Source organism: Brienomyrus brachyistius, chromosome 3 (genome assembly GCF_023856365.1).
Source record: "Brienomyrus brachyistius isolate T26 chromosome 3, BBRACH_0.4, whole genome shotgun sequence".
NCBI lineage: Eukaryota > Metazoa > Chordata > Actinopteri > Osteoglossiformes > Mormyridae > Brienomyrus > Brienomyrus brachyistius.
In genome coordinates, this window is record NC_064535.1 from 10,002,641 (window position 1) to 10,017,561 (window position 14,921).

General features: G+C 39.9%; 1 protein-coding gene across 2 annotated transcripts in view; it reads left to right on the forward strand.

The window, feature by feature from the left end:
* LOC125739251 (glutamate receptor ionotropic, delta-1-like) overlaps positions 1–14,921 on the forward strand; it is a 186,659-nt gene that overhangs the window by 158,639 nt on the left and 13,099 nt on the right. For both annotated transcript variants that reach the window (XM_049009146.1, XM_049009147.1), the window contains exons 8-12: positions 422–541; positions 3,809–3,910; positions 5,161–5,358; positions 5,478–5,790; positions 8,542–8,680. In XM_049009146.1, the coding sequence (XP_048865103.1) occupies positions 422–541; positions 3,809–3,910; positions 5,161–5,358; positions 5,478–5,790; positions 8,542–8,680 (872 nt within the window). The remainder of the gene's footprint in view (positions 1–421; positions 542–3,808; positions 3,911–5,160; positions 5,359–5,477; positions 5,791–8,541; positions 8,681–14,921) is intronic.

The following is a 14,921-nucleotide window of genomic DNA, read 5'->3' on the forward strand; positions in this document are numbered from 1 at the left end:
TCGTGCAGGGACGGATTACGGACTGGGCCAGCGGGGCCGCTGCCCAGGGGCCCTTGGGGTGCAGGGGGCCCCTAGCCCAAAACGATTTGCAACGCTTATCAACAATGTATTTTCGTTTGTCTATTTTAGAGGGCCTACATTCTTTGATCCTCTGCCTACAAGGGCCCCTGACCCTATAGGGAGGGCGTTTGGCTGCCAAGGGCCCTTGAATTGTGGTGGTTGTGGTGGTGGTGCTGGTGGTGGTGGGGGAGGGGGGGCCCTCGCGAACGTTTTGCCCAGGGGCCCACACAACCCATAATCCGTCCCTGCATTCGTGGGATTAATAAAATTCATTTTATCTTGTCTAATCTTGTCATACACTAAAATGCCTATTACTTTTTGATGAATGCACATAATTGAAATGATGTATCCATTTTCTTAGGGTCGTATTACCGGACTTACGGGAACAATGGACTTCCGAGATGATGGTTCAAATCCTCATGTGCAGTTTGAGATCCTGGGAAGCAGTTACAGTGAAACTTTTGGAAAAGATGTTAAGCGAGTGAGTATATCTGCTGATGTCATGTAAATATTTGTTTGTAAAGAATCATATCAATAATGTTTTAAATTTTAATTATCTTCCTTCTATCTGAAATGATTTATATATTTACCCACGGTTGGTCATTTCTGAAGCAGAAAAAAGCCCTTGACCAAAGGAGTTAAACAGAGGTTCTGTAAGGATGCAGATACGTTCCCTTAAGCATCTTGAGCGCTATGAAATCTGCTGTCCTTTTGTTGTAGTACAACATGAGAAAGTGAGCTATCCCTGCTTGTTCGCCCATCATTTGACTAGTTAGACTAGTTAAATAGTCACACGCACATTTAGTCAAGACATCACGACTTTCTCCATTACCGTTTCGATTTATCACAGGGTCAGCATAATAAATTAAGTGGGAATTATTTTTGCTAGTTTCGACAAAGACCAGTGAATGCAAAACATTTCACAGCAAACGTACATAAAAGGTTTAGTAGCTCATTAATGTGTAAAATATATGTACGGTGCTGGTTTGGAGGACACCAGGTGTGATTATCGCAGCCTCTCATGCGATATGTCGCAGTGATCTTTGCGTTTTGCATCTATTGTATCTTTTCGCTTGGTTTTGCTGGCCACAAAATGTAACGTTTTTCTCCCAGATCACAGAGGGCTTGCACAAGACCTGGGGCCAGTGGTCGTCTACTTCCAGTAGTAACAAGTCAGCTCTGTTGTAGAAAGTTTACACAACAAACTAATGATGCGTTGATCAAAATTAATAATCAGTTGATTTATTCATTTTGGTAATATGTGTCTATTGTATTTTTTTGCTGTGTGATTGTGTTTCACTACTATTAAAGCTGTCCCACATACTAGGCAACAGCAGCTGCTCAATAAAAGCCGGTTTATTACCTTTAATGAGTGTAATGGACAATAATTATTATGCCCTATATCCTCCTTTTTCTGTTGAATTGCTCTACCTGTAACTTCCAGGCATCGTTATAAGAGTTATAACTTCACTTTTGTCATACAATTACCATTAAATGTGTTGAATGTTAAAATGGTGTCATCTGGACAAAGCTGTTTACGAGGGTAAATCTTTACAATTGCCTTATAATGACATAAACTCCCCTTTATTCCTTGTCTGTATCTTTATCTGGTTTCTTCCTCGCTGTCGACCTTCCATACTCCTGATATGAGGCTAAGTGTTCGTTAGACTAAAGGTGATGAGTTGAAATTTCCATCATGTCACAGACAATCTGCCCCCATCCATCTGCTCACACGTATTTCCTTCCCTTGACTTCCTCAACTCCTCCTTCCAGCACATCGCGATATGTGTGTCCATCGCACTCTCTACATAACATGCTCCAGCTGCTTCTGTCAGACCATTAATTCAGATCTATGCTGAAAAACATCTTCCACATCAAGGGCCGAGGTTAGGGAAATTGGTCTATAATCATTATATACTGTACAGCAGTTACCTGCTTTGGGTTTTAGATATCTGCGACATTTACAATATCTGTGAACACTGGAGCTAACTCACTGGGCCTAGCAGAGTGGTCTTACAATTTTTATCTTGTATTCTGTCTTGAAAATGGTTCTCATCTTCATCAGTGAGAGAAATTGAGGTGAGAGGGAGCCAGTAGGTGTTCTGGGGCGAAGAGCCCCCAGGCCCAGCCAAGTGTCCACTGAAACTGAAATGGCTGAGTTTAGCAGAAAGGACCAGGGTATCATCAAATGGGACTGGATTTTTTATTTTTTTTTGCAATCGGTCACTTCAACAGGCAGCTCAGGAGCCTGATTTGAATTACTTTTCTATCTCATGGGCATATTTTGATTTTGCAGTCTTTGATTATGGTAGAGTGCAGTTTGTGCTGTTGACTGTCGCATTTGGAACAGGGAGGATTTTTCCTATTCTGCACTAGCTGCATGTTTTAGGTGAAGCGGAGTTTGTTGTTATAGTCGTCATCTTGTGGGGGATGCATATTTCTTCACAAAAGTCTATGCTAGACAATGCAGCGTTGATCTCTTTATCTGCTGTGCTACACGCTGCTTTGAAAATATGCTAATCTATACACTAGATGGATCCACTTTAAGAGCCTATAGAATCCGGCGACCAGGACTTCATAATGATTGTTTGTTGTTAGATTTCTCCTTTGGCTTGTAGGGTAGATCACTCTACAGTAAGGCTTTACCCAGTGGCACATGTGGGAAAGCCCTCTGAACATCAGGAACGGATGAATGATGACAGTCGAGTGTTTTTCCCTCTCAATTCAGGGAATTTGATAATGGCGGAGCAATGGCATCCAAAACATTAAAAATGTTGCACCAGAGATACTAAGAAGCAAATTTCATCGCCTTTGGATTTTAAGTAAAGTTTACCTTTCCCAATTGCCCACAATATGGTGAATCTGAGAGGAGTAATACCGACTGGTCAAGCCAAGTATCAGTGATGCAGAGAATTACTGTAAGAACCCTTTTCTTTGTATTGGCAGTAAAGTTCAACCAGTTTTATTTTTAAAAGACAGAACATTCAATAGCAACAGAGCCAGCAGCAATGAGGCTGACCCTGTTCTTTGTATGGTAGTAAAGTTCAATCAGTTTTAATTCTGAGACAGAGAACATTCACAGGCACCAGAGTCAGCGGTGATGGGGCTGAGGTTGTCTACTGAACTTGGCAGAGACAAAGGCTTGTTAGTTCTGCTGGTGTTGTAAGTTCCCTGAAAAGGCTGTACATTTTCTTCGTAATCTGCAGTAGATCAAACTTACTTGTTTAAGGTGACACAAACCTGGGCTGGATTAATGCATAGGCTATCCTAGGCTATACAGTAGCTTCAGGCCATGAAAAACATCAGGACCCACCCCACCATGGGAAAAATGGAACGGTTAGTTAAATCGGCAACACCTGAGCATCCATGCTGATGTCAGCCTAGAGCCCTCCGATAAGTTAATCCCCCCCCCCGACACAAACATATGCTGAAAAAAGAAGCAGGACAGAAACACGACACGGATCAGAGCACCTGTACAGTCGGCGTCTTGTGAAATAAACTTCAGAAATAAAATACATGAAAGGGAAGTAGAGAAAAAACATTGAGCAAATTTACCAATACAAGGTTTTACATTCCACTACTTAATTTGAGACACAGAGCTCCAACATTGAGGGCGACTGTGACGATTGAACAGGGCGAGAACCCATGTATGGAAGCAACGTTTTTAAGATTCTTTTTTGTACGCTAGGCACATACGTGGCTCATACAGTACTACTCTTCCTACAACGTTCTCCCGTCTTTCTCTAAGGTGGCAACATGGGACTCGGCTCGAGGACTTAACGGTAGCCTGAAAGAGAGCCGCATCGAGAATGGCATGCAGGGTGTGACGATCAAAGTGGTGACACTGCCGGTAGGAGCTATCCGTCTTCGTACTTCCTTTAATATGACAGACAACTATATATAGCTGTATATAGATATTTATGAGTACATAAATAAATTCTAAAATGGGATTTTGAATATTGAGATAACGTTGGTCAATTTTATTTTTAACTGAAAAGAATTATTTTTCTAATTATTTTACAAATTATACAGCAGTAGTAGAGGAAATGCTCAAAGGATACTTATCTAGAATCCTATTGAAAAGATTCCACATTCACATTAATACCAGTCTTTTGATCCTTCCATCTGGATCTCATGAATGTACTTACAGAAGATTAGATGATACTGGGATACTAAGGAATTTTTAATAGGACTGTGAATGCTTTAGCTCTTTAATTAAATACAACAAATTCCTCAAGTTTACTGCAGAGATATTTGGCTGTTTTGAAGGACGGCTTTCCATGTACTAAACCCTCCGTTTTAATATGCCTTTAGTTGAGCTATGGGGTTTTGTACTTCTAGTACAAATCTATGCATTCTAACTTTTCAGTCTGAGCTTTTACAGCAGCCACATGAGTCATTTATTGGTTTTAAATGTATGAAATAGGTTAAAAATAACATTAGGTTAAGTAAAGAAAAACAAGATGTTAACATGTGACACAAATGCTGCTGTTTGTCTGTCATTTACTGCAAAATGTATTCAATATTCATATGTTTATCCCTGATTTGTGTACTATTTTCTTTCAGTTTTATTTTCCTTTCAGTACCGTGCAATAGTCTTAGGCAGTCAGAGACTAATAAGTGCATATTGGCGAATACAAAAGGGACACAGGTTAGCATTAGAACATATGAAAACGAACAGTAACACGATAAAAAAGTATCTTGAACTTCTTCTCTTCTCCAGGAAGTTACTGATGTCTTGCTGGGTGGCTAGATAGCACCTCAGCCATTCCTTGTATCCGTTCAGTTTCACACCAGCTCATTAATTAATTATACTTAGATAAATAATTTTATGAGATATTGCTTAGCCAAACATGGTATGCTCGTGGTCGAGTCAACAAGCATATGTGTATGTCGAATGATTACTACAAATACTGAGGTAACTATAGAGGTTTTGAAATGGCTAAGAATCACACTTTGACATACATAATATCACAGTTTTACACCAACATGAAGATAATTGAAACATCCTTTTCTTTGTCTGCCTAAAGTTTTTGCACAGTACTATATATCAATGAATGCATAATGTTATGCTCATAAAATGTATTGCCTTACATTAAGGAGGAGCCCTTTGTCATGGTTGCGGAAAATATTCTTGGGCAACCCAAGCGATATAAAGGATTTTCCATCGACATTCTTGACGCATTAGCCAAGAACCTGGGCTTCAAATACGAGATCTACCAGGTAGCGGATAACATATATGGCAGTCAGCTACCTAATGGTTCCTGGAACGGCATGATCGGAGAACTTATCAACAAGGCAAGGCATCATTTAATTGTTTCATTCCCTTCGATTCAGATGAGGTCATCTGTCTTCAGAGTTGGTCTATTGTTCCGTCACTGCTTTCAAATGAACATTCTGTTTCTTCATTCCTACAGAGGGCAGACTTGGCTATATCGGCAATCACAATCACCCCAGAACGGGAGAATGTAGTGGACTTCAGTATGCGTTACATGGACTACTCAGTGGGGATTCTGTTGCGCAAGCCAGAGGAGAAAGTTAACATCTTCTCGCTGTTTGCGCCCTTTGACCTGGCGGTATGGTCCTGCATAGCTGCTGCCATCCCTATAGTGGGAGTTTTGATATTTGTCCTCAGGAGGATACAGTCAGTGCGCAACCCCTCAGCAGCCCATCAACCAACCTCCCTCAATAGCGCCATCTGGTTAGTCTACGGATCTTTTGTTCAGCAAGGTAGGTGATATAGTTCATGTATACCAGGTTATGCATTCACAGGCAGTGCATTCGGCTGCATGTCAACAAAGTATAGATTTAGCTGCCTCTGATGCCCATAATGTGATCATGTATGCAAATATCAATTTACATGGTGACTTAGTACATTATTGGGGAATGTTAATCACATATAGCATTAAGTACCTGGGCTTTTTGGGGAAATAACTGACCCTGTGAAAGGAAGCTATGCATGAACAAGAAGAGGGGAACCAAGACTGTAATAAATCAATATGAAAATTGGTTGAATGGTCAATTAATTCATACGTTTTCAATATGTCCATTGGGTGGTTATAGTGTTGCTGGTGTTATGATCCATGGTGTTTTTTTATGTGTTTTGTGTTAATACTTATAATCCCCCCACCCATTTTAAAGATCAGCCCTTTTAGATATTCTTTTCTGGGCACAGAGGTCCAGTCCAGTTTAAATAGCTGAAAAACTACAAGGACTATACATTTTAGCACTTCAGTGTTCTGCAATGTTGACAGGATAGTCCATGAAGTATGGCTTACGAAACTAGAGAGACAAGTAAGATGTTATAAAACTTACGTGCATCGCAGATGGTCAAGTATATGCTTGATAAATTTCTCCATTTTAACAGTGTTGAGCCTTTGGCCATTGCCAGTAAATTTCATGTTTACTTAAAGCAGTCATGTATAATGCATTATAAATACCTTCATAATGCATTATAATACATTCACAAAGTGTTATGAACATGGCTATAAAAAGGCATAGCACATTATAGCCATGCTTATTAGGCATTATGAATGCTCTACGAAGGTCTCATCTATTATGCACTATAAATACCTTCATAATGTAGTGCAAAGCATCCTTAATTCTTATACTGGCCATTATAATGCATTATACTGCTTTAAGTAAAGTGTTACCGTAATAATTTTTTCTATGTGTTGAGAAACTTTTGAATGATATAGACCGTGATAGACAGTGATACTGGTTCTATGTGTATGCATGTCCTGCAGTTTTACTTATATTTAACCATGGTCTATAATCATGGGTCATGGCACTCAGTTTTTATCTATCACAGCTATGACCAAAATTCATTGAATGGAGCATAATTTAACCACAGGGCTGCTTGTAATTAATTCTGGAAATAAAGCCTAATTTATTCAGGGACATAATTCTAGTTAGTGAGGTCATGGTGGTTCATAACCTTTTGATCCACAGAATCCAAGGAATTGGAAATTATTCATAATCATTCATTTAAAACTATTTGGACCAGGTCGGTAGATTAGAGACCGGAAAATCATGGAAAAGTTATCGAAGACGACTGGAAAATAAACGCCTACTGTTGTTGTTTTTTTCTTTTTTTTTTATAATTATGCTGATAATTTGCATATTACACATATAAATTTATTTATATTATTCATTATTAACAATATCAATGTCTGTGTCATTCAGGGCAAGCGGAGCATCTCAGCAAGCCCAAAATTAATAACCGTTTTCATTTGTGTTGTGAATAAAAAATTAATGTGCAGGACTCCTCATAGTCACGGTTGATGTAATCTGAGTAGCTGGTTTTAATGTCAGTCAGAAGGCACGCCGGGGCAGAATCATCCATAGATTTGATCAGCATGCAGCTCGTGTGGCTGAAAGAAACAGTGATTTGTATACAAGATAAATAATAGATTATCTTGAATTTATTTGAGCCGACTCCTGCATTTAGTATGAAAGTAATTGAGTGTTCTATTTAAGCTATACTGATAAGCTTTTGGAATGAGTGACGTGAATGATATCAAATTTTCATCTACCAAGGTGTAGACCGTATACTGATTAATGTGGTGAATATCCAAAACAGGTACATACTGAAGGAAATTAAGTTCTCATATTTTCAGGTGAATCACCCTGTAGAATTTTAAAGACTCTCTGCTTAGAAATATGCAGTACACTCATCCACAATAGTCAAATCAAAATAGGACGCGCAGTTGACAGATTTTTGCATTGATGTGTCTTTGGGTCCTCAGACACTTGTGGCTGCCATTTGATGTTTCACAGCATAATGTGGGACAGACTTGAGGACCATAGTAAAATGTTGTTCTGGAAGTGTTTTTAATAACTGTGCCGTCAGTCCCTTGTCTTAGCACTCTGACCAAGAGTTTTGGAGATTTACAATGCAGTAATATATAAGGAACTTAATATACAAGGAACCTTACTGTCATGTAACTATAATGGCCTAAAGATTGATTGTAACATAATCTCAATATTATGTCCGTCACTTAATGACAATGTTGTCAGTGTGGTTTTATGTACTGTATAAACATTACATTATCTGACACAACATTTAATTGTTTGTTTTCTGTTTCTGCGTCATGAATGATATCAAAAATGAGTAAAATAATTAAGTGCCTAACATGAACTGATGGATGGTATGAGGACAGGCAGTTGTCGCTAAAATTTGTCACAGTGCCAGTAAGTGGATTAACCCCTGCAGGAATCCTTATATTTGCTACAGATTATTGAAGATTAGGGTTAAGTCATATATCCACATGTTGCATAATTTTATACGTGGTCAGCATTGAAACATTTCTTTCTGGATTATGATATTTATATTCCCATTTCCATCTACTTAATTTGTGTTTTGGGGGAACATTTGAATAGACACTTTGGAAATGTCTAAGTTAGAAATGCATTTTTTTTATAATTATTTCTGGATGAACCAACAGGCAAGACAGCTTGATGAGAGGTTTCCCTTTGCAGGTGGGGATTCGATGGTGACCTCCATGGCCCTGAAGATAGTAATGGGAAGCTGGTGGCTCTTTACCCTCATCGTATGCTCCTCCTACACGGCCAACCTTGCAGCGTATCTCACTGTGTCCCGCCTAGACAACACCATTCGGTAAGATCCCTCACCAGCTCATGTCCGAGGGTGCAGGAGATTTACATGGCAGCTGATGGTGTAGCATGTGACTGCATGACCTAAAGGAATCCAGATTAGAGAAGATGAATGCTTCAATAAATATCAAGATAATGAAATTAGTAAAGACATGTCGACTGATTTGTATGATTGTCTGTAATTTCATATTGTACTTTTGCTATAGAGATGAATGTGAAATCTATGTAACTTAGACTAGGCTATAAAAGAGATTTGACGATTTGCACTTTGATATGTAAGTAGCTAAAAGGCTTCCAGAAAGACCAGTCACTCAATTGCAGGTGCATAAATGCGGCATTATTCAATGCATCAAGAGGAATAAAGTCATGAGAGCTCGCGTGACGGCGAAACTGCATTGGCAAATAAGAATGGTGGTGACCAATTTCATAAAGACTTACCGGGACAGATTGACATTTAAAATCATTGATGCTAAACACCTCAAAAGTTTATCCTTGGAAATTATGAATCAGTACATTTGTCACCTACAGTAGTCTCCACCAAAACTGCGCAGTCTAGAAAGGAAATTCAATATTTAAGCCATATAAATTGTGCATTTCTTATGATCTTGAGCCAGTAGCTGAATTTTTAGATCTGGGCCAATATTTGAATCCAATGAACATCTGGTTTCAGCTCAGGCTCTGAGGCCTTTAAAAATTTTTAAAATATAGTCAAACTGGAAGAAAATGTTACCAGTTAGCAGGGGATGTTGTCAAGGAAGTTTTTATTAGTCAAATAAAATGTTAAGTAATGGCAATATTTCTGTTCTCTTTTTATCTTGAGAGTATATAAAGTAGAACCCTCAAATACAAAGGTGAATCAGTAGCTTGCAAAAGTATTCAACCCCCTTGAAAGTCATGACAATTGTCTGGGGTATAAAATGCAACTTCCTCAAACAGCATTTATGTTGAGACCTCTTCCTTTGCTCCATTATATTTTCAAACACCAAAATAGGTCAGTTGTCTATTAACATAAAAAAGACAAAAAAAATAACATGATACATGCTATTTGCATACGTATTGAAACCTTGTGTTTTGGAAGCTCCAGGTTTATACAGATGACAGACTAATCACAATCGACACAAACGTGACAGTTTATTGACTATGATTAAACATAATTAGGCACAACCTAGTCCTGATGTTTCTCTCTGGATATAAAAAAATGTCCTTTAGATGGGACATTGTCTTAAAATGAAGACAAAGGAGAATTCTGCTGATGTGAGAAACAATGTCATTGAAATGCACAAGGCAGGAAAAATATCAAAGAGTTTGAATATCCCTTTAAACACTATTTGATCCATTATGAGAAAGTGGAAGGTTTATCGTGGCACTTAGACTCTTACAAGAATAGGCCGCCCCTCAAAACTATGCATCAGAGCAAGACGTCGACTGGTCAGAGAAGGCTACTAAAAATCCATCCACCCCTCTCAGAAGTCTGCAGCGCCCTTTGGCTAAACCGCAGTGAGGGTGAAAGGGTCCACAATTTCAGGAGCTCTCCACAAAACAGGCCAAGAAGCTTGAAGCCAGAAAGTAGCAAGAAGTCATTCCTTAAGAAATCCACGTACGGCATTTACTGCAAAGCATGAGAAAGAGCCAGTTAAGATGTGAGAGAAGGTTTTATGGTCAGATGTGACCAAAATAGAAAATTTTTTGACAGGCATCAAAGAGGTATGTGAAGTGTAAAAGTAACACTGTTCCTTGGCTCAAGAAACACCATACCTTCAGTGAAATATGGTGGTGGCAGTATCATGCTATGGAGATGCTTTTCATGTGCTGGACAATGGATGGGTAAGAATTAATGTTCGGGAATAGCCAAGTCAAAACCCTAATCCTATGTTTTGAGCCCTAGTCTAGGGTTGGGGCATAACAGAGTGAAAGAGAAAGGGAAGTGGAGCAAGGGAAGAACAGGATGTGATAGACAAGGGAACACACGTGGACAAAGGAGTATTTCATTTTTTTGTATTGTTATACGCCATGGACACAGAACAAATAAACCCAGTACAAAAGGACTCAGGAGTGACTATAGCCAAAACAATAAACAAAACGCAGAGTGAACTTACCCAAGTGCAAAGAAATCAAAACAAAGCAACAAATTCTGTGCCTCACTCCCTATCCAAACAACTAGCAAAACGAAAATGGCAGTCACTCCCTATGCAAACAACTAGCAAAACGAAAATGGCAGTCACTCCCTATGCAAACAACTAGCAAAACGAAAATGGCAGTCACTCCCTATGCAAACAACTAGCAAAACGAAAATGGCAGTCACTCCCTATGCAAACAACTAGCAAAACGAAAATGGCAGTCACTCCCTATCCAAACAACTAGCAAAACGAAAATGGCAGTCACTCCCTATGCAAACAACTAGCAAAACGAAAATGGCAGTCACTCCCTATGCAAACAACTAGCAAAACGAAAATGGCAGTCACTCCCTATCCAAACAACTAGCAAAACGAAAATGGCAGTCACTCCCTATGCAAACAACTAGCAAAACGAAAATGGCAGTCACTCCCTAAGCACCTGACACACGGCATACACAGAGATCAAGGCATCAAAGTCCGAGGGACACGTGAAAACGTTAACCAAAAACCGAGTGAGAGTTCAAAACCAAATAGCTGGTAAACCAAAGCGAAAGTACAGACGAGGCCAAAGCGAAAAATCAGAAATCCAATAAACCAAACAAATCATACACAGTAATGTCAAGCAAAGAAAAGCAAACCAACAACAGCAATAAATGAGCAGAGCTCCTGTGATGTCTTGCTTACGGCTTTTCACATCGGTATGACGGAACTGACGGACGGTGCACATGGCGAGTCGTGGGCGGAGTCTGGACAGGGGGGTGGAGCGATCGTCAAATGGAGTGGAGTGGCTGTGGGCGGAGCTGCACAGCGGCACGTAACGCCTAACCCTAACCCTAACCCAATGGAGAATCTGTGGCACTACTTGAAAACTGCTGTTCAGAAGTGCCGTCCCACCAACCTAGAGGATCTCTATAAATTCTGCCAAGAACAATGAGATAAGAATTACTTTTGAACAGTGGGTTCTCAACAATATGTTGTGGTGTAGGGGTTGAATATTTATGAAAAAAACTAAATTCTGAGTTTTTCTTCAGTTAAATATAAAATAAGGAAACATTACAAATCTGAAGAGTGAATCTTATGTAGCCTTAATGATTATTGATATGACAGTTAAAAAGAAGTGCAGTGTAAGGAGGATTTATTAATTTACAGTAATGTAATTCACTCTGTTTTATTATTATTTATTATATGTTCTCAGGCGAAGGTATCAGTTGCCGTTTAGCCTAAAAAAAAAAAAATTGTGATTTCTAGCAGTATGTATTTATACCGATCAGCTGTAAAAGTAGAAGCACCTTCCTAATGTTGTGTAGGTGCCCCTTACGCTGCCAATACCGTTCTGGTTCGTTCAGGCATGGACTCTGCAAGGCCTCTGGAGGTGTCCTGTGTTGTCTGCTTCCTTGACATTAGCAGCAGATCTTTTAAGTCCTCAAAGTTGCAAGGTGGAGCCTTCGGGGATTGGACTTGTTTGTCCAGCACAACCCACAGATGCTCAATCAGATTGAGATCTGGGGGATAGGGAGGCAAAGTCACCTTGCACTCTTTTTCGTGTTCCTCAGACCATTCATGAACAATTTTTGCAACAAGGCAGGGCATATTATCCTGCTGAAAGAGGCCACAGCCATCGGGGGAAACCACTGCCATGGGGGGTGTACTTGGTCTGCAACAATCTTTAGGTAGGTGGTACAGTATGTGCCAACATAACATCCACATGAATGTCAGAACCCAACTTTTCCCAGCAGAACATTGCTCAGAGCATCACACTGCCTCCGTTGCCTTGCCTATCCCAGGTAAATAATGCACATGCACCCGACCTTCGCCATGATGTAACGAGAACATGATTCATCAGACCAGACCAATTTCTACGATTTCTCTATGGTCCAGTTCTGATGCTCACATGCCCATTGTACAGTGGACAGGGGTCAGCATGGGCACTCTGATCTGTGACTATGCAGCCCTATATGCAGCAAGCTGTAAAGCACTGTGTGTTCCAACACCTTTCTATCATAGCCAGCATTAACTTTATCAGCTGCTTGTGCTACAGTAGCTCTCCTATGGGATCAGATTGGATGGACTAGCCATCGCTCCCTACACACATCAGTGAACCTGGGATGCCCATGACCCCAATGCCGGTTTACCCAGCTGGCCTTCCTTGGACCATTTTTGGTAGGTACTGACCACTGCATACTGGGAACACTCCACAGGAACTGCTGTTTTGGGGATCCTCTGACCTGTCATCTAGCCATCACAATTTGGCCCTTATCAAAATCACACATCCTTACTATTGTTTTCTGCTTCCTACACATCAACTTCAAAAACTGCCTGCTCACTATATTATGGCACACATGACAGGTGCCAAGGTAATCAAGGTTATTCACTCCACCAGACAGTGATCTTCATGTTACGGCTGATTGGTATGAGGATGATTTTATATATGACACAAAAGCATTTTCACTGTGCATTTTTCTTACTTTACAAAATGCTACCCGTGGATGCATTTCATTATGCTGTTTATTGAGTATCCATGTGCACTTTACTTGGGGTTCTTAGATCGGTCAGTGTTCTTTTTAAGTATTACGTGGTAGCTTTAGCTCACAGTAGGGTCCAATTAATGTTGTGTCCTAGGACTAGGAGCCTGTTGACATATCAGAATCAGAGGGTCTTGGCTAGCTGCTGCATAGGCGCCCTCTACTGGCCTATTTGATAGTGGTTGTGAGGACCTGGGGTTTATATCATTTTTTTATTGGTGTTTAGTTCTTGGCGTGATGCCAAGACTTCTTGCAGCATGAAGCAATCTAGAGAACAGGGATGTTAATGACATTAGCACACAGTGGCTATACTATTGATTCCTAATTTATGGGGCATCAAATAATGTTGATCTGAGTGAAATATGACCTTCAGAGGACAAAATAGTCTGTTTCAATAACAGCTATTAAATACAAAAGAAATACTTAGAAAATAAAAGCTGTATGACCAAAAGAATGTATTTTCTGTTAGTAAATACCCAAAAATATTCACTTCAATTGGCATTAACTTGACGAATCGGCCTGCTGTATTACTGGTTACGCATTTTTGGCATTGTATGCTTTAAATTATTTAAACAGTTGAAATTCCCACTGAGGATTTAATTTCGATTTCATTTGATATACGAATAGGTAACGTTGGCATGGCTGGTCAATCCTATAAGTGACATAGGCAACCACCAAGGGCTTATTCGGGCCTACTTCTTAGGAGCTGTGACCTAGCTAGCTTATTTTAGTCGCGTGCAGCATACACCGTCCAAGATAACGTGAAATCAGCTTACTCTCACCCTGACAATTAATCGTGTCCTCTATAATACCAGCAGATGTATGGTGCCACATTCAGAGCATTACGCAGTCATCATATAAAAATAATCAGAGCGTTTTCTATGCGTTTTGTCCCTTCGTTCACATGTAAACAGTGTTTTAGGTCACTGACTATAGAGCTTTTGTAAAACCCCGTCCGGGATGAAGATTTTTAGAAGCTCCATGTTCAGTGTCGACCTGTAGACAGGGAAAACAGAGCCTTCAGCTTGTAACGTCAGAGTGTGCACCGTTACCTACTTTGTTTGACGTCAGAATGAGCGCGGTTCTCTTTAGCTTAGCAGAACTGGTAAGAAGGGTTCTGATCCGCCAACATGGATTTACAGTAGGGTTAGAGGTCTATCGCCACCTGCTGGTTTGGCATGCACATTTTAGCGTTTTCATGTGGAAAGAGATATTTTTCATTAATGGAAGAAAAAGAGTTTTTCAAAATACCTACAAAATACCTGTATGTATGTGTGGACATGACCTCCGAGTTGTGGTTTTAAGTCCCGCCAGCACAGTTTGTCATTATCTTGTGTATTTAAACCAAGTCTACCATGCAGTTAGCTGAAATGATGTCTCTCTCTCTCTCTCTCTCTCTCTCTCTCTATCTATCTATATGTATCCCTGTTCTTCCCTGTTTCACATTAATGAAGGGCTTCTTCCATACTTTATGGGATTTCAGTCCTGCTTCTAGAAGCCTGATATGAACTGTCCTAGCAGTGCACTTCATTCCTGCACTTAATGTTTCCCGTTCCTTTTGAAGGTCACCTAATGACATCGTGCAATTCATGAGAAGCTGTAGGACAAA